The sequence below is a fragment of the Rana temporaria genome, chromosome 3 (assembly GCF_905171775.1).
Source record: "Rana temporaria chromosome 3, aRanTem1.1, whole genome shotgun sequence".
Classification (NCBI taxonomy): Eukaryota; Metazoa; Chordata; class Amphibia; order Anura; family Ranidae; genus Rana; species Rana temporaria.
In genome coordinates this window covers 231,978,108-232,001,834 of record NC_053491.1, presented here as the reverse complement: position 1 = coordinate 232,001,834, position 23,727 = coordinate 231,978,108, and the positions used below count along the sequence as shown (strand labels likewise).

Here is a 23,727-nt window from a genome sequence, read left to right as displayed (position 1 = left end):
CAAAGGTAACATGTCGACTCTAATCTGTCACTACTGCACCAGATCTCGAATGCAAACCCATGGTGAATAACTTACTGGGCCAAGAACCTTGTGTGGAGGAATAAGGAGAGGGCTTACTTTGGGAAGGAATAATCAGCTGTGATACAATTAAAAACTATATAGCTGAATGCCACTAGAGGGATCGAAAATCAAGCCGGCTGGTCACACAGGCAGATACACAACTTGGCGTTGCATGCCACTACCTGAACTTTGTCAGCCGACGGTCTGATACACACCCATACATACTACACAAATATCCCCATCTTGCCAACACATACAGAGTGACACTAATCCGCATGCAATCCACAGACACACAATACAATTTGATATAGTATGCAGACTCTTGTAAGATATTGCACCAATATTTCTTGGAGTATGAATTGCTAGCTTAGTACACAGAGGGTACATATTAATATGTATTATTTATAACCCTAGGTGGGCAGTGCATTGAAATATGTACAAAGGTAAACTTTAAAAAAAAAAAAAAAAAACACGTGGTATAATGAAAATTACAAAAATGTGGGATACATTGGGATGAAAAAAAAAAACTATAATTTTGGACCGTATGGTTTAGCCTATTGGTGGAAGCACTTTGAGAAAGTTTCAGCAATCAGCCTTGTTCAGAACAGGTGCATCGTTACTCATTGTTAATTTTTTATGCTGCTCAGTTTAAGGTTCTGGTCTTAGAATTAATAGACTAGCCAATTCTGATGGCTGGGTCAGTGTTAGAATTATCGACATCAGTGCATGAGCCGAACTGCAACAAGCCATATGGCAGGTGCGAGCTTATAGGCATTTCAATGGTCCTAGGGGATCATGTACAACCATGGCTAGCCATATGTGCACTCGGAAGTAATCGTTTTCATCTATTTGTGTAATATTTTGGATTCTATTATAGTTAAAACATACTGCTTCTAATGTTTAGAAAAATTGTTTGTAGAAAGCTCAGAGACAAAGTATGTACAGCCCTCTTCTCTCCTGCTGGGTTTTATAGCCAACAAGTCTAAATGTTCTTTCTGGAGTGGCTAGGTGACAGTTGGTTTCCCCTCATCCATGACCACAAGCCTACACGACCTGGTCACAGGTTCATTAGCATGAGGTTATTGGTTCCTCCAATGCCCAGACCTGAGCAACCTTTTCAAATTCAAAATCTGGAATATTTGTCAAAAACGGTCAATTCATGAATTAAAAGCGGAGTTCCACCCTACAAATTAACTTTTTATTAACAGCTTGCCTTTAATGTAAAACAAATAAAAAAAATGTACTCACTTCTATCTGGATGTTACTAGGCAGATTTCATAATCTGCCTAGTTCCTGGTCCTAGGTGGTTCAACTTCCTGTCCTAAGACCCCATTGCCTCCTGGGAAATGACTAATTTCCCAGGAGTCTCTGGGCATTACTGTGCCTGCAAACCGCCCAGCATGCACCTCTCCCTGAAAACCAGGAAGAAAATGAACTGGGCTTCACATTCCCACACATATGATGGATACAGCCACAACATGAGCTGGAGGATATAAGGCAAGTGTTTGCAAGTTTTGGCTATATTGCCAACTTAAAAGTCCTCATTAAGGACGATATATGGATGACACTGTGACATCACTCATCCAGTGTGCTATCACTTGTGTGCAATCATTAAAGTATGATTCAAAGTTTTCCTAATTTTAAGGAAACTGTTTATGACATCACAGTGTGTCCAGAAAAAAAAAAAAAAAACACATACAGTAGATACCCTATAGGTCCTTAGTAGCCCATGAAAATGAGTAATGCAATCTAAGATGCACACAAATATGAATGTACACATACCTGGCCGAGGAGACAGCAATGAGGTATTAACATCCGATGTGGCTTTCTCTTGCTGTTTGAAGAATTCCCGTGGGTTCTCTGTACGCTGTGCAATGATGGCAGCCGCCTCCTGTTGAGAAGAAATCTATTCAGCATTGTTAAATATTGTAGTAATATACAGATATATAAATATGGCTGCATACTGTTAGTTGTTAGTCTGTCTATGCATCTGCAAGTAATAATGCAATGAATAGAACCATTGCAACATACTCTAACTAGGCATGCGACTTGTGTGATTATCTATAAAGATGGTTCCTCAGCCTTTTTATGCAGGAACACAGAGGATATGTACCTTTCTTAATTATGTGCTTTATGTTTCCTAGTGGATTTGAGTATGTTTATACATAAAGGGCAGTGTTGCCAGTTTATATCAGAGGACAGGGTGCAGAAAAATGAGACCAGGGACATATTGGGCTACCACACTAGCTACACAAAGGGTTATAAAAAATCTGGGGCAGTTTTATGTTAGATTATTTTTATTATTTGTTTTTAATTGTTTTCTTCATTCCAGGGCACATGGAAAACCAAACAAAATGTTATATATTATCGACTTCCAGACTGCTAAACTCATAAATGGCCCCTTTCACCTTAGCAGACAAAATAAAGTTTTTCTTGATTTAAAGGATAAGAACCTCTGCACAATTTCACACTCTTATTTAGGGTGTTACATGTAACTCTACAGCACCTTCCCGCGAATTGGCCTCGTTATTCACTCACAGTTCTGTGGGTGAATAAACTACAAGTACTATCAGCCATTGTGGCAGACGGCTTGTAGTTCTTAATGAATACTACAAGGGCGCTGATGAGCACGCTTATAGTTTATCGATTCTTCCTGAAGCTCAACAACTGCTTGCCCGTATGGGAAGTACAGGTATATATCTGACAGTCTGCTGGACCCGGGCATTGCACCCACGATCTGCTGGTCGCAGATGCAATGCCTCACAGGCTGCAGTATAAAAATAGAAAATACACATTATTTTACCTGCAAAAAGATGTGCATTTCTTTTTATAAGAAGTAAACCTAGCCTTAAAGAAAAAAAAATTCTTAACATGAGGCTAGGCAAAACCAAAGGACTTTTACAGGTTTAAAGAACCAATGTTATAGTAATGTAAAGCATCTCTAGTGTTGTCTGTCTAGACAACAGTAACAGAAATCTGGTTGACTGCATAAATTATGGAATTACAGACATCACAGATTTTTACATTGGATTAAAATATATCAGACGGTAGCTATACAGCCAATGAGGTTTCAGTAATAAAGTGTAAAAAGGGGCAAAGTGACAGCTGTTCTATATTTAATTACTAATGTTAGTTATTTAGTTCAGAAAGTATATTCTTTTAACTTAAAAAAACATTCATAACAAAGTAAAAATACAGGACTATTTTCTAATACATTATATGCAAAATGATCAAACAATTAGGGCTCATGCACACTGCAGCTTTTCTAAATGCCTTTCTTCTGGCAGGAGAAAGCAGTGTTAAAAATGTGCCAAAAGCTGTGTTTTCAAACGCGTTTAGACACGTTCAGGAGTGTCAAGCGTTTTGGCAGCCTTCTATTTTATCGGCCAGAATATTAATTTATTGAGTATAGCAATACATACAGCACCGCAAACTAAGAAATACTGGAATTTTTTTTATAGTAAAACATTTATCACATTGCATTTTATTTTCAGTATTTCTTAGTTGGTTTAGTGCAGAGGTAGGCAACCTTTGAGAGGTGGAGATCTAACTGAACAACATGAAAGAGATCAAAGATCCCCAGGGATCAGCTCTATTATTTTTTATTAAAGAAATGACCTAGCAAGGCCTAACTAAATAGCAAAGAAAACCAAAAAAAAAAAAAATATAGAATAAAAAAAACAAACAAATGTCACTGTAAAAATATAAAAACTTACACTACCTTACAAGTAGACCGTGACAGTGGAGCAAGGGACAGTGACCATGGAGCAGGGGACAGTGTGTGGACGCGTCAGTAGGGCACGGGATGCCATCAGTAGGGCAGAAAAAAACTAGCTAATCACAGGCCTGACTATGTAAACTGAAATCTGATTGGATGCTATGGATTGCTGTACTTTGCATGTCATCAACACTCTTTAAGCTGTCATACTAGCTGATAAACATTTACCTCCACTTCGCTTTCTGTCCTCTTCTGCTCGACAGCCTCATCCTCGTCTCTCTGGTCCATCTGGCAGGGTATAAACAGACAGTTCTATTAACAATAATAAAGCACTGCTGGCCACATACAAGAGATGAAAAAGGTGGGACACTCAAAAGACTGACTCACAAATATTGAGTTGCTCTGTAAACGCTTTTTTGCCTCCTCTGCCTCTTCATCTTGAAGCTTCTTTCTGTCAGTAAAAGAGACAACACAATAAATTATTGTAAGATAAAATTATCTTCTAAAAAAAAGTTCTAAGTGACCAGGTTTTATACAGTGCCTTGAAAAAGTATTCATACCCCTTGAAATTTTCCACATTTGGTCATGTAAATGTATTTTATTGGGATTTTATGTGATAGACCAACACAAAGTGGCACATAATTGTGAAGTGGAAGGAAAATGATAGTTTTCAAAATAGCTCAGGCTCTGACAGATTGGATGGAGAGCGTCTGAACAGCAATGTTCAAGTCTTGCCACAGATTCTCAATTGGATTTAGGTCTGGACTTTGACTGGGCCATTCTAACACATTAATATGCTTTGATCTAAACCATTCCATTGTAGCTCTGGCTGTATGTTTAGGGTCGTTGTCCTGCTGGAAGGTGAACCTCCGCTCCAAGACTTTTGCAGACTCGAACAGGTTATCTTAAGATTGCCCTGTATTTGGCTCCACCCATCTTCCCATCAACTCTGACCAGCTTCCCTGTCCCTGCTGAAGAAAAGCATCCCCACAACATGATGCTGCCACCAGCATGTTTCACAGTGGTGATGCCGTGTTCAAGGTGATATGCAGTGTTAGTTTACTGCCACACATAGCGTTTTGCTTTTATGCCAAAAAGTTACATTTTGGTCTCATCTGACCAGAGCACCTTCTTCCACATGTTTGCGGTGTCCCCCACATGGCTTCTCGCAAGATGCAAAAGGGACTTCTTACGGCTTTCTTTCAACAATGGCTTTCTTCTTGCCACTCTTCCAAGGGAAGATTTGTGGAGCGCACAACTAATAGCTGTCCTGTGGGCAGATTCTCCAACCTGAGCTGTGGATCTCTGCAGCTGTTCCAGACTTATCTACATGCCCAGCCTGTCAGTTTAGGTGGATGGCCATGTCTTGGTAGGTTTGCAGTTGTGCCATATGCTTTCCATCTTTGAATGATGGATTGAACAGTGCTTCATGAGATGTTTAAAGCTTTAAACGTTTTCACAACTTTATCCCTGACCTGTCTGGTGTGTTCCTTGGCCTTCATGATACTGTTTGTTCACCAAGGTTCTCTAAAAAACCTCTGAGGGCTTCACAGAACAGCTGTATTTATACAGAGTTAAAATTATACACAGGTAGACTTGATTTACTAATTAGGTGACTTCTGAAGGCAATTGGTTCCACTGAATTTTAGTTTAGGGTATCAGAGTAAAGTGGGCCGAATACAAATGCACACCACACTTTGATAATCATTAGTAAAAAAAAAAAAATTTAAAAAAACATTGATCATTTTCCTTCCACTTAATTATGTGCCACTTTGTGTTGGTCTATCACATAAAATACATTTACGTTTTTGGTTCCAACATGGAAAAAAAAAAAAAGTGGAAAATGTCAAGGGGTATGAAAACTTTTTCAAGGCGCTGTATAGAAACACACCGATACCAATTCAAAAAAATGCCTTTAAAAAAAAAAAAAAAAAAATCCTACCCAAAATATACTGACCCTTACCCTTGACCCTAACCTGGACACTGGCCTAGATCAAGCTGTGACCTGCCCAATTTTTTTTTTCCAAACACTTGTTTGTTTACATCATTCTCCCTTGACAAGAAAAGAAAGATACAATGTACCAGCATCTCCAGGAGAAAAAAAAAAACACAACGGCAGGCTGCACAGTGACTGATCACTGTGGTGGTCAATCAGGGGCTATGAAAGCCATCAGGTGACTAGGAACAGGAAGTCCCAGATCCCGATCATTAGTGCGAGACTTGGGGTTCTCTACGAGTCTGGTCTCTGGGGTGGGAGTGCTTTGTGCAGCGTGTGTACAGATCGTGGCAGGGGGTAAAAAAAAAAAAAGCCAAATCCCCAGCCACTTTCACTCCTTTATCCTGAGGCCCCAAAGCAGCTGCCCAAGCAGCCTTAGGCTCATGCAGGTGCCCATCAACATTGAAAAAACATCCTTTATCAGCTCTGCCCATCATTCTAAAATACAGCCTCTTCTGTAGGCATCTGTCCCTCACACGCTTCAATCAATAATACACCCGCCCCTTGCAGAGTTTCATGAGCATCGGGAGCGTGTGGCACAATATCGTCTTCTTTGCGCAGGCACGTGTACATCTGTTCATGTTCGGACACTTTCGATGTCGCTGTGGTTCCTTGTACTGCGCAAGCGCTGCACCTGCGCAGTACAGGGCGGGCAATATTTGTCAGGTGTCATTTCTCGTCATAATACAGGCCCTGGTTCCCGGATTAGTGTCTCAAAGTACTGTACCCAGAAACAGACAAATACTGAATGCAGAAAGAACCTTCCCTTTCCTTAATGGGAAGGCACTGCAGCAAATTCCAGCACTTCTGAGTACATGTCCTCACTGTCCCAAACTCCGCCATAAAGCAATGCTCAGTGCCAGGGCAAATCAATAGCCAGGCTGGGGCACGGTTACATGGCAACCAAGGGACGAGCGCAACGGAGTCGCAACAGTGAAGGCATGTAAAGCACTGGGGTGGCTTAAAGTGTCATTGTGAAATTAATCCGTTGACGGCCAGAGTTTTTTGCATGTTTAAAAAATTGTTTTAGGCCTGAAGATTACTTAAAGCCAATTACTTAAAGCAAAATCCGGCCCTCCAGGCCATTTCATGCGGCCCTCGCTCCTCTCCTGCAGATGCATGAGAGCTCCAGCTCTCCTCTGGTCCTACTCCAGACCCTTACTTACTGCTTTCAAGCAATGCATCCAGCTTCTTCCCAGCAGCAGCATAAGGAAAGGGGGTGCACTGTGATGTAAGGGAGAGTTGGGGACTCAACTTCTGATGGTGGGGTGGCTCTTAACATCTAATGTAAGGGGGAGGGCATGCGCTGGCCATCTAATTTTACAGTTCCAACCGGCCCTTTTGAGGGCAATCATAATGCCCCTGCCCTAGAGAACCGTTGTAATGCCACTTTTTAATGTCACACAAAATTTAGTGCAATGATTTATCAAGCACACAATTTCATTTAAAAAAAACAAACACACACAAAGTTTAGAGCATACAATTGCAAAAAATAATCCCCAAATTTCGATAAAAAATAAAAAGAAGTTTTCGGTTGCACTGGGTAAATGGATACCCAGCAAGTGAGGCCTTAAAACTGTGCACGTTCTTCAACCAAACTTTGGTACCCCAAATTTCTCATAGGCAACACTTTAAAACTCCCTGTGAATAGCAGGCCTAGAATTATTGCTCTCACTCCAGCATGCACGGCGATATGCAACATGTGTAGCGCAATCAACCTTTTCATGTGTAGCCACTACCTGTCACTTGTTTACATTCATGTGTGTGTATATGTGGCATTGGGGGGAAGTGTTTCGCTCAAATGTAGTTGTTTGTTGTTGGGGGGGGGGGGGGGTTAAATGCTTGGGTGCGATTTTTTTCTACCCATTTTTTATATATTTGTTTCCCTTTTAAAAACAAACAATTTTTTATCACATGTGGACACAAAATCTCCTATATGATTTTCTTTTTTAAGTTCTCCTTAAGACATCAGGGGTTTATTAGAGCCTCAATTTATTACCCACCTTCAAACAAAGCTAACGGAGTGCAGATCTCAAGTTGCAACCAGACCCAGAAGCGTAGTTTTACACGTCACTTCTGAGTTCTTAGTAGGAAGGCGAGATCAGCGAACGGACGACAATATTTGACATACATCAGTGGCAGAAAAAGGGTCAATATATTAAATGTTCCCTACAATAGCCCTGTACTGGTGTAGTTAAAGCATCCATCTACATGCTTGGACTAGATGAGCAAATGCCAATTACCTGTGTTCCTCTATTTGCTGCTCTCTTTCCTGGTAACGTTTCTCTCGCTCTTCCTGCTCTTTACGCTCCTGTTCCATGCGCTCTTGCTCAAAGCGAAGCCTCTCCTCCACGGCTTTCTGCCTCTCCTCCTCCTTCCTTTCCTCTTCCTCTCTCTGACAGGCAGGAGACAGTAACAGTGGTTAGTGACCAGTAAATAACATGGCAATGAAAGTACAAAACAAAATGGAGAGCAAGCAGTGGAATGACCTATAGCATACAGTATGCATATTATCTACCTGAAATAGGCACTGGTACTTTAAAAAATGTTCCCAATGTTTTAATGACCCGATTCCTAATTCCAGTGGTTTTGCACAGAGAAGCCCTGATCCTCCACATCTTGAGTCCCTCGCTAGTGCTCTTGGCCCCTCCCTCCTGACCCAAGAGCAAGCAGCTTGCAGTGGGGGCACCCTAGAAGGCTCATTTCTGAGCCGTGGCTCTACATGTCCATTCACACACAGAGCCATGGCTCGGCCCCAACCCCTCTCTATCTTAATTGGCTGTGATTGACAGCAGCGGGAGAGTAGAGGCACCGCATCGCTGGATCGAGATGGGGCTCAGGTAAGTTATAGTGGGGCATAGAATGTATGAAGGTAAAGAAACTTGAGCTTTTAGAACCACTTTAATATGTATATTAACTGGATATTTACTTTAGTAAATTTAAAGTGGATGTAAACCCTGCATATACCCAGTGAAATGAACAGCCTCAGATGATACACAGAGATGAAACAAATCTCACCACATAAGTTTTACATGTATATCTACTGTCTTCAGCTTTATATACTATTTAGAAAGTTCAGATCCTGTTGGGAGATTTTCTCCTGTTCCTGGTCAGCACTGCAGTGAATTTTGGGCATACAGCCAAGACAGCTGATTGGAGGAAAGGCACACACCCCCTCTCCACATAGGTAGAGACCTTCAGAGCTGATCCTTAAATAGTTCAGGGCTCTGCTAATCCATTTATAGCATCCTAGCCAACACAAAACAGGCTGCTTTTATCTCAGTTGATGGAGAACTTGTCAGAAGTTATCAGGCTGATAATAAAACGACGCAGGAGAAAGCTATTGGACAAAGTGCTTTGAAGAGAGATAAGAAAACACTGCAGACATATGTGCCCAGCTCAAATTTCATGAATCGGGTTTACATCCACTTTAATCTTACAACAGAATGTGAATGGAGCTTAGAATCCATATAAATTTAAAGTGGCACTACACTACATTTTAGCACCACAAATCAAAAAAGCCGTTTAATATGGTTTTAATATTCACAGCAAACTCACACATCCATCTATGTCTTCATGGCTTTTGTGGCTAAGAAATCACTGAAAATCCTCCCCTAGCATTTCTGTATGTGGCCATCTTGTGTGAGGACAGATGTACTTTTTATATATATTTTATATTTGTGAATGCTAGCAGCATAGGGATTAAATCCATTTTTGTCTGACCCATGTACATAAAAGGCCGCACGGGAGCAGCATCAATGCGGGTGGAGATTTTTAAACACATCATTGTTTACTACTATGAGCATAGTGATCGGTCACTGATCACATCATATGGCACAAGGCTCTCAGTGTTTCTCAATGGCTGCAGGAATGCAGCCAGAGAGTGAGACATGATTGCCTTTAAAGCCATCATGACTGTAAAAGCAATCACAGTGTAAAAAATAAAAAATCCATGATCACCTCCCACAAGAAGTAGCGTCACTATGGTGACACTCTACTGCTAGGGTGATGGCATGTAAAAAATAAAATAAAAAAATGTAATCTAAGTTCAGCCATTACAATTGTGTAATTTATTCATAGCAAATCGTGAATGAATGAATGAACTGAAGTCCATCTGCCGAAATGGGATTGCAGGAAAGAAAACCGCTCGATTTCCCCCATCAACACAGTCTGTGTTGATTGGGGAATGCCTCCCACAGTAATATTGTGAATGTGCAATATATATGTGAAGTGCTGCGTACATTGACGGGAGCCTTCCCAGTCGGCACAGTTCAGCGATTACTGCTGGCAGCTATAGCCGCAGGCAGTAATCGCATACCAAAAATCGGACAGGCTGGTTGTACTGAAGTCGATCACTGGATCAACTTAATTACAACCAGCCTGCCTATACATGGATCGAATCTTGTTCCTGCTGAACTGAGATTCAATCCATGTATGGCCAGCTTAACTCACATTATTACATATATTAGGGCCAATTTAGACAGGAGTCAATTACTAGCATGTCTTTGGAGTGTGGGAGGAAACCAGAGTACCCAGAGGAAATCCACGCAGGCACAGGAAGAACATGCAAACTCTGAGCAGGTAGTGCCATGGTTGGGGTTCAAACTGATGACCCTAGTGCTGTTTTTTTTTTTTTTATAAAAAAACGCCATAATTCTAAGCCTTCTGGATCCTCTCCAAAACTAAAAGAAAATGCTTTGGATTAGTGCGTTTAATTTGGTGTTCTAGTTTATACTGCACACTATCCATTAAATATTGTAGTCCAGGCAGGCCCCCGGGTTACAAACAAGATGGGGTTCTGTAGGTTTGTTAAGTTGAATTTGTAAGTTGGAACAGGTACATTTTTTAAGTGCAACAAAATATTTTTACAGTTTTGGGATAGCATAGGGAAGGGTTAACACCCCTATAATGTTTGTTTTGCTGCCTGTGCCCCTGTTCAGAACATTTCACCTCACTTTCTTTCCCTGTGACAATTGGATTTTGAAAATTTGGGGTTGTTGTGGAAACAAGCCTTGGTGATAAAGCTTCAGCCAAGTCAGCTTTTTCCCCGTAAGCCATTTGACATTTGTTAAATGGAGAATGGGCAGGGCCACCTGGCTATGTCATCTGGTGACATGGGCAAAGCTTTGCACCAGTCGGTGACATCAGAAGGGGGTGGTTCGCCCCTTCCGACATCACGAACCGGTGCAAAGCTTTGCCCAATCAGGAAATGCACTGTGCATTACAGGAACACCCGCCAAACGCCCTGCAAATTCAGGTGTTCCCCGAAAGGGGAGAACAGCCAACATTCGGCCCAAACTGATACTCGTGCACAACCGTTTGCCCAACTCTACCGTGCAACCAGCTCTCGCTGCATTTTTTTTTATCTTTGCTGTTGCTGGCCCATTAAAATCTCCTGAAAAAATTATTGTTTTAAAAAAAAAAAAATTGCATTTATATATGTCGCCTATGGCAGTAAGTACCCAGACTATCATCCTTTTATGGCCAATTATTTGCATATAAGCCTTCAAATTGGGCACTTTTGATATTGCACATACTACCTGTTCATTAACAGGGAATGTCTGAGGGTTTTACAGGTGTCTTTGTACCCAAAAGGGGAAGGATGAGACAGAAGAGATTCAAACAGCACCATGCCAAGGCTTTAGCGGATGGCAGCAGTGTGTTCTTCCACATTAGCAAGCACACTACGTGAGGCTCCCTTTTTAACAATGCCAGTCTGGGGAACAAAAATCTTCTGCAGCTTCCTTCAATGCTCCCTAAATGTCCTCTTTATTCACTTCTGTGCCTGCCTTGGCTATGGCAGGCATATTGGGAGTAGACGAAGGGGCGTGGCATTTCTGAGCCCTGGGTAAGGCTGTATTTAAGCCGTTATTTGTCCAAAGAATTGTGACATAGATGCAGAAAAATCTGCTTTTGTCAAATAGGCAGCTTGTTTCATGCGAATCAGATGCAGAGACCAGTGTAAAGCCGCATACACGACCGTTTTTAATTTCATGAAAAAAAAAAAAAAAAAGACGTTTTTCTTGACGTGATTCTTGTCAAGCCTGCCTTGCATACACACGATTGTAAAAAAAAAAAATGCTCAAGCAAAGCGCGCCAACGTACAACACGTGCGACGGCACTATAAAGGGGAAGTTCCATTCGAATGGTGCCACCCTTTGGGCGGATTATGCAAATTTCCCTTCTCATAACTTGCTTCTGAGAAAATGCTCTGGGAGCCTACACACGATCGTTTTTAATGACCAGTTTAAAAAGGCATGCTGGGGGAGAGTATATCTGGGACAGGTGTCATGTGTTCCAAAACCATGATTTTTCTCATCATGAAAAACAGTCGTGTGTACGCGGCATAAGAGTCAGCTCCTGCTCTGGTGTCACTCTGAGATTGAATGCTCTGCTGGCTTTCAGCAGAGCTATTATTCATCTGTGGTTTTACAAAGGGGTTGAAGGGGTTTTTAGGGACTGGGGTCCTTAAGGACCATGACCCTGGACCTGTATAGCACCCTGCAGCTAACTACATGAGTTGTACCAAGTGCCCATGCAGGGTTCAGTTCCTACAGCACGGGGTCCCGTTACAGCTCCCAAGGCTTACCCAGATTGCACCGATATAAATAAAATAATAAAGGGTAATAAAAAAAAAAAAAGAAAACAAAAAGGCAAGCCAAGAGTGATTGATCTCTTCCACCTCACTGAGAAATCAGCTTAAGACACTAGCACAAAACTGAAGACTCATGGAGTGGGGCAGGGTTATAGAGGAGGTGCCCTGGGGCCATGTCCTCAAAAGATTTGCCAGTGTCACCTGAAGGTATAAGCTTATAACCCAGGGTCTCTTGCAATGGCTTTGCTTGTTCCCTGTACTGTAGAACTAAGATGTTGTAAAAAAAAAAAAATACAATTTGTTTCTCTATTACAATGCTGGTGTTCTAAAATGAAAGGAAACTGTATGCTGTGACAATAGATCTTCTTTAACATGTGCCCCACTGATTTATCTGAAATGTGAACTTTAGGATAGGCCCAATTTAAATTCCTATATCCACTAGATGACACATTAAAGTGGTTTCAAAAGGCTCATGTTTTTTTACCTTCATGCATTCTATGTATGAAGGTAAAAAACCTTCTCTGTGCAGCAGTCCCCCCCCCCCCCCCAAATACTAATGGAGCCCCATCATGATCCAGTGATGTGCACAAGAGCCTTGGCTCTCCCTTTTCCCTCTCCAGGGACAATCATAGGCAGTGAGCCAGCGAAGAGAGGAGGGTGGGGTTGAGCCATGGATGTATGTGTGAATGGACATGCAGAGCCGTGGCTCAGTACAAGCCTAAATGGGTGCCCCCCTATAGCAAGCGGCTTACTCTGGGGGCACTGGACAGACGGGAGGGGCCAAGAGTGCTGGCGATGGACCGGAGAAGAGGAGGATTGGGGCCGCTCTGTCCAAACCACTGCATGGAGCAGGTGAGCATGACATGTTTGTTATTTAAAAAAAAGCCTTTAATAATCCAAAGGGTCAACATTTTCATTCATAAAACGACAGGGTAAATAAAAGTAATAAAAACTGTGGTTTACTTTTGCTTGCTCCCAGAACTGTTCCCTGTTGAGCCGTTTCATTTCCACGGCAGCGTCAGTCTTCTGGTAATTAGTTCCCTGTGAAGGAGATAAAATGTGCCATTTTTAGTTGAGATACACCCATATACAAGTCCACATTGTGCATGCAGCCCTCTACTCACCACATCAGTATCTTCCCGCAGCTGCAGTCGCTGCAGAACTGGGCTAGCAAGATGCCCAGAACCATTGGATAGACGCTGGCCTATAACCATAGGATCTATATCCTCCACGCTGCTTGCATTCACTGTGACATCAACCCCCTAAATACGAAAAGAAATGGTAGGTTAAATGAACTAAAACAATCAAGGGGCTCTACTTGGAAAAATGTATTAAAAATAAATAAGTACCACAAAGAAGATAACACATACAAAGCAAGTGCACTCCTGTTACACAAAAGAGAAGTAGGACCAAAAATAAAAAAAAAAACTTAGGCCATGCTTCTTTTAAAATTACATTGTGTGGTGTTATTTCAAAGTGATCTCAAAGTTTAAACGGGGAGGATCAGTGAGACTATTTACATGAAGCTCATGTGGCTGGCACTAAACACAGCTTGGTAGGCGATTTAATGCAGTGGTTTGAAAATAGTACTCATACCCTTTAAATTTTCCACATTTTGTAATTTTACAACCAAAAAGGTAAATGTATTTTATGGGGATTTTATGTGATGGACCAACACAAAATGGCACATAATTGTGAAGTGGAAGGAAAACGATAAATTGTTTTCAATAAAAAAAAAAATTAAAAAAAATAAAAAATAAAAGAAGTATCTGAAAAGTGTGGCATACATTTTTATTTGGCCCCCTTTACTCTGATACTCCTAAGGGCCATTTCACACGGGGCGGATCAGTAATTAACCGCCTCCGTGTGTCCGTACAGCTCAGCGGGAAACCTCCGTAAAATCCCCGCTGAGCTGGAAGCTGACAGGGCGGTCCCCGCACACTGTGCAGGGACCGCCCTGTCTTTCCTCCGCTCTCCCCTATGGGGAATAGGATGAACACGGACCGCATGACCGTGTTCATCCGATCCGGCAGATGTAAGAAAAATAGGGGTTTCTTCCATCCGAAAATGCGGATTTTTGCGGAGGCGGACAAATTACGGGCGTCAGCGGATGGTCATCCGCTGACACCCGTAACCACATAGGGACCCATGTATGTCCCGTTTTCATCCGCAACGGACGGATGAAAATGCGGACATACGGTCTGTACGTGTGAAAGGGCCCTAACTAAGATCTAGTGGAACCAATTGTCTTCAGAAGTCACCTAATTAGTAAATAGAGTCTACCTGTGCAATTTAAGCTCTGTATAAATACAGCTGTTCTGTGACGCCCTCAGAGATTTGTTAGAGAACCTTAGTGAACAAACAGCATCATGAAGGCCAAGGGATACAAAAAGACAGGTCAGGGAAATTGTGGAGAAGTTTAAAGCAGGGTTGGGTTATACAAAAACAGTTGGCAACATTGTAGAAAAATTTATAGGGACACTTTTTTTTGGGCTGTAGGCAGAGTCTTATTATAACTAGGGGGCAGGGCATGCGTTTGTAGGCATGACATAGCAAAAAAAAAAATTTGGGGGAAAAACGGGTGTGGTTTCTATAAATAGTGGGTGTGGCCTAAAAGGGCATGGCTCAAATGGGGTGTGGTTAGAGTCTGAGATGAAAGAGGGAGAGGGGGGGGGGGGGAGAAGGAAAAAGGGGTGGAATCTGTGTATTCTAGAGTTTAACAATCAGCTGATAAAGATAAATATACTCCAAACACCCGGTGTTGGTGCTTCAATCATCACAGCATCATGGTCGTTATGGTGTCAGGATGATTGAAGCGCATTATTTCTTTTACATTGTAATAGAATGAAATCATTAAACTCGCCATAATGCAGAATCAGTGGGACCCTTGAGAGTGTCACCTGCCATCAGGTGCCCCCAGCAGAGTCCGTCCTTGCATCAGGTGCCCCCAGTAGAGTCCGTCCTTGCATCAGTCTCCTAAGCAGAGCCATAGTTACTCCCCCTGTACGTACATAGTAACTGCCCCATGTACAAGTTACCACCCTCGATGTACATAATGGTTACATCACTGGCCGATAGGGACAAGGGAAAAGCAAAATAATCTCCAAACGGTGTGTTCAGGGGAGGGGCCAATCTGTGCAGCTAACCTGGCTTCAGAATTGTGATGAGAGAAGCCGATTCATTGGCTGCACGGATCAAGCCATCTCCACTCTCCACTGAACACAAAGGGAAAGCTTTTGCGGTGGTGCCGGAGGCCAATTTTGTTGGTGCCAGTTTCTGCAGAGCCAAACATTCCCGATTTTCCTGGACAAAAAAGGCAAATTCCCGAATCGGGACAGCCTCCGATCGACGAGGGTCCCAAAATCGGGACTGTTGGAAACTATGCGCAAAAATACGTCAAGCCTTGACCATCTCACGAAGGACTGTACAATCCATCATCTGAAAATGGAAAGAGTATGGAAAAACTTCAAACATACCAAGACATTGCTATCCACCTAAACTGAGAGGCCGGGCAAGGAAATCATCAATCAGAGAAGCAGCCAAGAGGCCCATGATAACTCTGGAGGCGTTACAGAGATCCACAGCTCAGGTGGGAGAATCTGTCCACAGGACAACTATTAGTCACGCACTCCACAAAACTGGCCTTTATGGAAGAGTAGCAAGAAGAAAGCCATTGTTGAAAAGCTATAAGAAGTCCCCTTTGCAGTTTGCGAGAAGCCATGTGGGAGACACAGCAAGCACGTGGAAGAAGGTGCTCTGGTCAGATGAGACCAAAATTTAACTTTTTGGCCTAAAAGCAAAACGCCTTGTGTGGCAGAAAACTAACACTGCACATTACCCTGAACACACCATCCTCACTGTGAAACATTGTGGTGGCAGCACCATGTTGTAGGGATGCTTTTCTTCAGCAGAGACAGGGAAGCTGGTCACAGATGATGGGAATATGGATGGAGACAAATAATGGGCAATCTTAGAAGAACACTTGTTAGACTCTGCAAAAGACTAGAGACTTGGGAGGAGGTTCACCTTCCAGCAGGATGACAACCCTAAACATACAGACAGATCTACAGTGGAATGGTTTAGATCAAAGCAAATTCATGTGTTAGCATGGCCCAGTCAAAGTCCAGACCTAAATCCAATTGAGAATCTGTGACAAGACTTGAAAGTTTCTGTTTGCTGATGCTCTCCGTCCAATCTGACAGAGCCTGAGCTATTTTGCAAAGAATGGGCAAAAATGTCACTCTCCAGATGTGCAAAGCTGGTAGAGACATCCCCAAAAAGACTTGCAGCTGTAATTGCAGTGAAAGGTGCAGTCTCTCTGGTCCTCTGGATGTTACATGCAAGTTACAGTGACAATGAGCAATGACAATGAGCAGTTCTTCAGTTCATCAAGTATACACATAATTCTCACCTGGAAAAAGTCTGCAACTTGTGCTACATGACTGGCACAAGCACATTTTCTGGCATCTGGAACATCTTCACCAACCTAAGAAATGAAGAATACATATTAGCCCTCAACGGATCATTATCAAAATGTACACAAAAGTAGTATTCTGCTACAAAGTGGTCTTGTATGGTGCGAGTATACTCTTCATGTTTCAAAACTCACAGTACAGCACCCTCTGACATACTCTTGTATGGCTGAATCACCTATGTTTTTATTTCATCCCTATGACCCCAAATCTTTTGCAATCACACAGATCTGTAATCTCACATCTTTTCATATGGATTAGACCCATTTGGTTTCTTGAAGAGCTGTGTAACAAGGCAACGTGATGAGAGCAGCCTGCAGTGCATAGGTTTGCTATTTAATATTACGTTTATTATTACAACTACTCTTTGTCCAGCCTAGATGGCAGGACAAACCAACCATTGGATGCGCATCTCCAACACCTCACAAACAAGCATTCCACTACAGAAACCCAGCTTGCCTAACCATGTAACGTAGCAGCTGGTTGAGAGAGAGCAGTCTGCAAGTGTAGTTAGGGAAACAGAGTGCTAGCTTTTAAGGTGCTGGGACTCTGCATCCAGCAGGATGGTGAAAGGGAGCCAACAGTAAAAGCATCTTCTAAAAACAAACAAACACACCTTTAAAACAAGCCCATACCCCCCAGAACCACATCTCCCAAGAACCCTTTCCATACACACAGTGTGAGTGAGAGGGTCTCCAAGCTCTTTGGAGGTAGCAAGCTCTGTTTAGCTGCCAAAAAAAAAAACTGATCAATGCATGTGAAGTAGGAGTGAGAAGGGTGGTGAACAGGTGGAATTCTGTAGTCCAGCAAGAATTGCTGACAATGCTGCTTCGGATTTCAGTTTAGCAACAGTACTGTGTTGTCATCTCAAAGCAGGAATTTAAAAAGAGGTTGTAAACCTCCATGCAGTATTTGTACCTATAGGCAAGCCTAGAATAAGGAGATATTTACTGTATACCGATATATAGTGTATATATACTGTATACTCGCCGTTTAGGAGATATTTACTGCATAACGGCCGTCAAATAATCAAATACCACCAAAAGAAAGCTCTATTTGTGGGAAAATAAGGATGGCAATTTTGTTTGGGAGCTACGTCGCACGACCGCGCAATTGTCAGTTAAAGCGACGCAGTGCCGAATCGCAAAAAGTGGCCCAGTCATTGACCAGCAAAATGGTCCGGGGCTGAAGTGGTTAAGAGCACATTGAATTTCTGTAAATCAACAGATATCATTCTGTGCATGCAGCATTTCTGTTGAACAGACAGATACCTTCTTTAAAAGGCTGAAGGGACCTGGGATAAACATATTGCAAGCAGCAACATCAGATTTCTAAAAGCTGTCACCACTAGGGGGAAACATTGCTACCACAAACTCAAATGTACAAGCCAGTATCATCCCCATTTTTTTTTTTTTAAAGAAATGTCAGATGTGATAAGACAGCCATTCGATGTAAAAATTGTCAAAACAAAGCAAAAATAAAATGAGGCTTTATAGTCCAAACATTTGTAGAGAGATAAGGATTTATACAATTTACTAGGAGAGCAATGAATTTAGATTGTACAGTGGATACAAAAAGTCTACACACCCCTGTTAAAATGTCAGGTTTCTGCGATGTAAAAAAATATGAGACAAAGATAAATCATGTCAGAACCTTTAAATGTGACCTATCAACCGTACAACTCAATAGAAAAATAAACTGAAATTTTAGAAGGGAGAGGTGAAAATAAAATAAAAATATATAAAAAATATAAAATAATGTGAAAAATAAGTTTGCACACCCTCTTATAACTGGGGATGTAGCTGTGTTTAGAATTAAGCAATCACATTCAAACTTATGTTGAGCACTGGTTCACACTGGTGCGTTTTGACATGCGATTTGACATAAAAGTAGTTTCTGTGATTTACATTGACATCTTTGCAGAAACAAGCGGCAGTGAAATAGTGTAAGTTCAGCTGACATGGCTTCATTCCCGCAGCCCAGTGTGAACCTGGGCTAAAGGAGAGTCAGTACACACCTGCCATCATTTAAATTGCCTCTGATTAACCCCAAATAAAAGTTCATCTGTTCTAGTAGGTCTTGCCTGACATTTTCTTAGTCGCATCCTACAGCAAAAGCCATGGTCCGCAGAGAGATTCCAAAGCATCAGGGGAACCTCATCATTCAAATGTATCAGTTAGGAGAAGGGTACAAAATAATTTCCAAGGCATTAGATCTACCATGGAACACAGTGAAGACATTACCAAGAACTGGACGTCCCAACAAAATTGATGAAAAGACGAGAAGAAAACTGGTCAGGGAGGCTGCCAAGAGGCCTAAAGCAACATTAACTACTTAAGCCCCGGACCATTTGGCTGGCCAAAGACCAGGCCACTTTTTGCGATTCTGCACTGCGTCGCTTTAACTGACGTGTGACGTGGCTCCCAAACAAAATTGACGTCCTTTTTTCCCCACAAATAGAGCTTTTTGGTGGTATTTGATCACCTCTGATGTTTTTATTTTTTTGCGTTATAAACAAAAATAGGAGCGACAATTTTGAAAAAAAAAATCGCAATAAGCGGTCATTGATTGGTTTGCTGGTTATAGCATCTACAAAATAGGGGATAGGTCTATGGCATTTTTATTGTGACTGACTTTATGGCGGACACATTGGACACCAATTTGGGACCATTGTCATTTTTACAGCGATCAGTGCTATAAAAATGCACCGATTACTGTAAAAATAACACTGGCAGAGAAGGGTTTAACCTGTAGGGGGAGCTGAAGGGGTTAAGCGTGTCCTAGGGAGTGATTCTAATTGTTATGGGGCGTGGCGTAGGAAGAACGGGGAGATGTGTTTACACCAACATCTCCCCGTTCTTCAGCTCTGTGACACGATCGCGGGACAACGGTGGCCATCGCCCACACGGCCGGAAACTTAAAAAGGGGACGTGTATATATACGCCCGTTTGCCCAGCCGTGCCATTCTGTTAATGTAAATCTGCATGCGGCGGTCCTTAAGCGGTTAAAAGAGCTGCAAGAATATCTGGCAAGTACTGGCTGTGTGAAACATTTGACAACAATCTCCCGTATTCTTCATATGTCTGGGCTATGGGGTAGAGTGGCAAGACGGAAGCCTTTCTTTATGAAAAAAACATCCAAGCCTGACTAACTTTTGCAAACACACATCTGAAGTCTCCCAAAATCATGTGGCAAAATGTATTATGGTCTGATGAAACCAAGGTTAAACTTTTTGGCAGTAAATGCCAAAAGATATGTTTGGTGCCATAAACAGATTTGGAGTGCTTTTGCAAAGAAGAGTGGGCAAGTACTGCCAAATCACGATGTGCCATGCTGATAGACTCATACCCAAAAAGACTGTGTGATGTAATAAAAGGTGCTTCAACAAAAAGTATTTGTTTAACTGACACAACCCAACTTTGTATGGTCAGGAAATCACTGCACAGGTTATCAGTCAGACAAGCTAAAAAATGTTAAGCCTATTCCTCTGTTCCCTACTGATTAAGCAAAGGTAAGCCAGCTCCATGGATACCCTCTCAGGAGTGCTCACCTGACCTGCAATCAATGAATTGTTCGAATGGCTGAACATTCATACTCTCCTCATGCTATAAGAAAGCCCCCAAATCCTTGCCTCTATTGTAAAAGATTTCCAATCTTGTCATTACTAATAGGAAGTATTTAGTAACCATAAAAAAAAAAAAAAAAAAAAAAAAGCCTGTGTATAAGCAAGGGGCCTATTCACATCATTGTTGCGAGTTACCATGTTAATGTGTGTGGTGATAAGGCACCCCCCACAATTAAAAATGAGCTGCCAAACGCACCCAAAAGTGTGCATCATACACCATTTTTTTAACATACCTCAACACGGGTCAGTGCGCTGGGGTGCCATTCACACCGATGCACGTAACTCGCTTTAATACAACGCAATAGTGTGAATAGGCCCAAAAAGGCAAGGAAACTCTGCATTATAAACATTGTAATCTATACTTTCTTTAGTCATCTTCTTGCTGCTACACAGAATCGGAAAATGACGCCCATCACTGATTATAACTAGCCATTGCACTGAATGAAATTTTAATAAAAAAAGGCAGTTCCTCCCTTAGTCAGTATAGCCTGCATGCACTGTTACATCAGAAAAAGATGAGAAGGGCCTGCCACCGTAAGTAAAAAAAAAAAAAAAAAAAAGTGTGTGTACATTACACACAGTATCTCACAAAAGTGAGTACACCCCTCACATTTTTCTAAATATTTTACTACATCTTTTCATGTGACAACATAAAATAACTCAACACACAGCCATAAATGTCTAAACCGCTGGCAACAAAAGCGAGTACACCCCTAAGTGAAAATGTCCCAATTGGGCCCATTTTGCCAATTTTCCTCCCCAGTGTCATGTGACTTGTTTGTGTTACAAGGTCTCAGGTGAGAATGGGGAGCAGGCGTGTTAAATTTGGTGTTATCGCTCTCACTTTCTCATACTGGTCACTGGAAATTCAACATGGCACCTCATGGCAAAGAACTCTCTGAGGATCTGAAAAAAAAGAATTGTTGCTGTACATAAAGATGGCCTAGGCTATAAGAAGATTGCCAAGACCCTGAAACTGAGCTGCAGCATGGTGGCAAAGACCATACAGCGGTTTAACAGGACAGGTTCCACTCAGAACAGGCTTCACCACGGTCGACCAAAGAAGTTGAGTGCATGCGCTCAGCGTCATATCAAGAGGTTGTCTTTGAGAAATAGACGCATGCAGGGTTTGACGAATTTGCTTGGAATCTAGCCAGCTAAAAAAGTTAGGAGCCAGCAACGCGCTCGCGCGCAGAAGGGAACGCATACGTGAGTAGCGCCGGAATATGAAAGCAGTGTTCAAACCACACATGAGGTATTGCCGCTATTGGTAGAGCAAGATAAATAATTCTAGCCCTAGACCTCCTCTGTAACTCAAAACATGCAACCTGTAAAAAAAAAATTTAAACGTCGCCTATGGAGATTTTAAAGGGTAAAAATATGTCACCATTCCAATTGGACGCAATTCTGAAGTGTGACATGCTGGGTATCAATTTACTCGGCGTAACATCATCTTTCACAATAGGCTAACGTTACTGTGGTCTTATTTTTTTTAAAGTATTCTTTACCAAAAAGGTACGCTTGTAAGACCGCTGCAAATATGGTGCGACAGAAAGTATTGCAATGACCGACATTTTATTCTCTAGGGTGTTAGAATAAAAAATATATATAATGTTTGGGGGTTCTAATTAGAGGAAAGGAGATGGCAGTGAAAACACAGGGGAAGCTCCAGCAGCATTGCTGGTTGTCTTGTCATGCCAACGGCCACCACAAGATGGCGCCAGATCACAGGATGAAGCATAGGCATGGGGGTATCCTGTGTCTCCGTGCGCGATCGCGTCAGGCCACACTGGCCGGTAATTGAGGCCGCAGCTTTGCGCCCTTCTGAAAGCCTATGCTTCATTCCCCAGGCGCCAGGTCGCTAATTCTAGTAGCAATTGCGACCTGCCGCCCGGATTTCGAACCTTGGACGTATCAGTGCTGCCAGCATTGCTGCAGAAGTTGAAGGGGGCAGCCTGTCCGTGCTCCGACCATACGCTGCACATTGCATCAAATTGGTCTGCATGGCTGTCGTCCCAGAAGGAAGCCTCTGTCCTAAAGATGCACAAGAAAGCCCGCAAACAGTTTGCTGAAGACAAGCAGACCAAGGATATGGATTACTGGAACCATGTCCTGAGGTCTGATGAGACCAAGATAAACTTATTTGGTCCAGATTGTGTCAAGCGTGTGTGGCGATAACCAGGTGAGGAGTACAAAGACAAGTGTGTGCCTACAGTCAAGCACGGTGGTGGGAGTGTCATGGCCTTGGGATGCATGCGTGCTGCTGGCACTGGGGAGCTACAAATCATTGAGGGAACCATGAATGCCAACATGTACTGTGACATACTGAAGCAGAGCATGATCCTCTCCCTTCAGAGACTGGGCTGCAGGGCAGTATTCCAATATGAGAATGACCCGAAATACACCTCCAAGACGACCACTGCCTTGCTAAAGAAGCTGAGGATAAAAGGTGATGGACTGGCCAAGCATGTCTCCAGACCTAAACCCTATTGAGCATCTGTGGGGCTTCCTCAAAAACGGAAGGTGGAGGAGTGCAAGTCTCCAACATCCACCAGCTCTGTGATATCGTCAAGAGGAGTGGAAGAGGACTCCAGTGACCACCAGTGAAGCTCTGGTGAACTCCATGCCCAAGAGGGTTAAGACAGTGCTGGAAAATAATGGTGGCCACACAAAATATTGACTCTTTGGGCCCAATTTGGACATTTTCACTTAGGGGTGTGCTCATTTTTGTTGCCAGGGGTTTAGACATTAATGACTGTGCGTTGATTTTTTTTTTGAGAAGACAGCCAATTTACACTGTTATATAGTACAAGCTGTAGACCCACTACTTTACATTGTAGCATTTCTTCAGTGTTGTTACATGAAAAGATACAATATACAGCATACACACACACACACACACACACACACACACACACACACACATACATACATACATACATACATACATATATATATCACACATACATACACACACACAAGAAAGGTGACACTGCATGACAACACTAATGCCTTACCCAGTTTATAAGGACATATCGAGCAAGCATGGCATGAGGCTCTTTTACGCTGCAGAATCCATACATCACTTTCTGGTTCTCAAAGTGGCTAGAAAGGTCAGGCAAACCTCCACCTGAAAAAAACATAACAGAAAAACATACCACATTGACCAAGATTATATAAGAATGCAGACTGAACATGTTTCATGGGTGTAAGTAGCAGAACCTTTATCTCAAACGCAACAGAACAACTACCTTTCAAACT

The 23,727-nt window shown here is 42.3% G+C and overlaps 1 protein-coding gene across 6 annotated transcripts in view; it reads right to left on the bottom strand.

The window, feature by feature from the left end:
* Positions 1–23,727, bottom strand: part of DBN1 (drebrin 1) — a 118,928-nt gene that overhangs the window by 17,475 nt on the left and 77,726 nt on the right. For 3 of the 6 annotated variants that reach the window (XM_040344444.1, XM_040344441.1, XM_040344442.1), the window contains exons 3-10: positions 23,484–23,596; positions 16,781–16,855; positions 13,494–13,631; positions 13,333–13,410; positions 8,018–8,169; positions 4,166–4,229; positions 4,007–4,090; positions 1,843–1,966 (exon numbers count right to left, since the gene is read on the bottom strand). In XM_040344444.1, coding sequence (XP_040200378.1) covers positions 1,843–1,966; positions 4,007–4,090; positions 4,166–4,229; positions 8,018–8,169; positions 13,333–13,410; positions 13,494–13,631; positions 16,781–16,855; positions 23,484–23,596 — 828 coding nt within the window. The remainder of the gene's footprint in view (positions 1–1,842; positions 1,967–4,006; positions 4,091–4,165; positions 4,230–8,017; positions 8,170–13,332; positions 13,411–13,493; positions 13,632–16,780; positions 16,856–23,483; positions 23,597–23,727) is intronic. The other 3 variants (XM_040344445.1, XM_040344439.1, XM_040344440.1) reach the window with 3 other exon arrangements.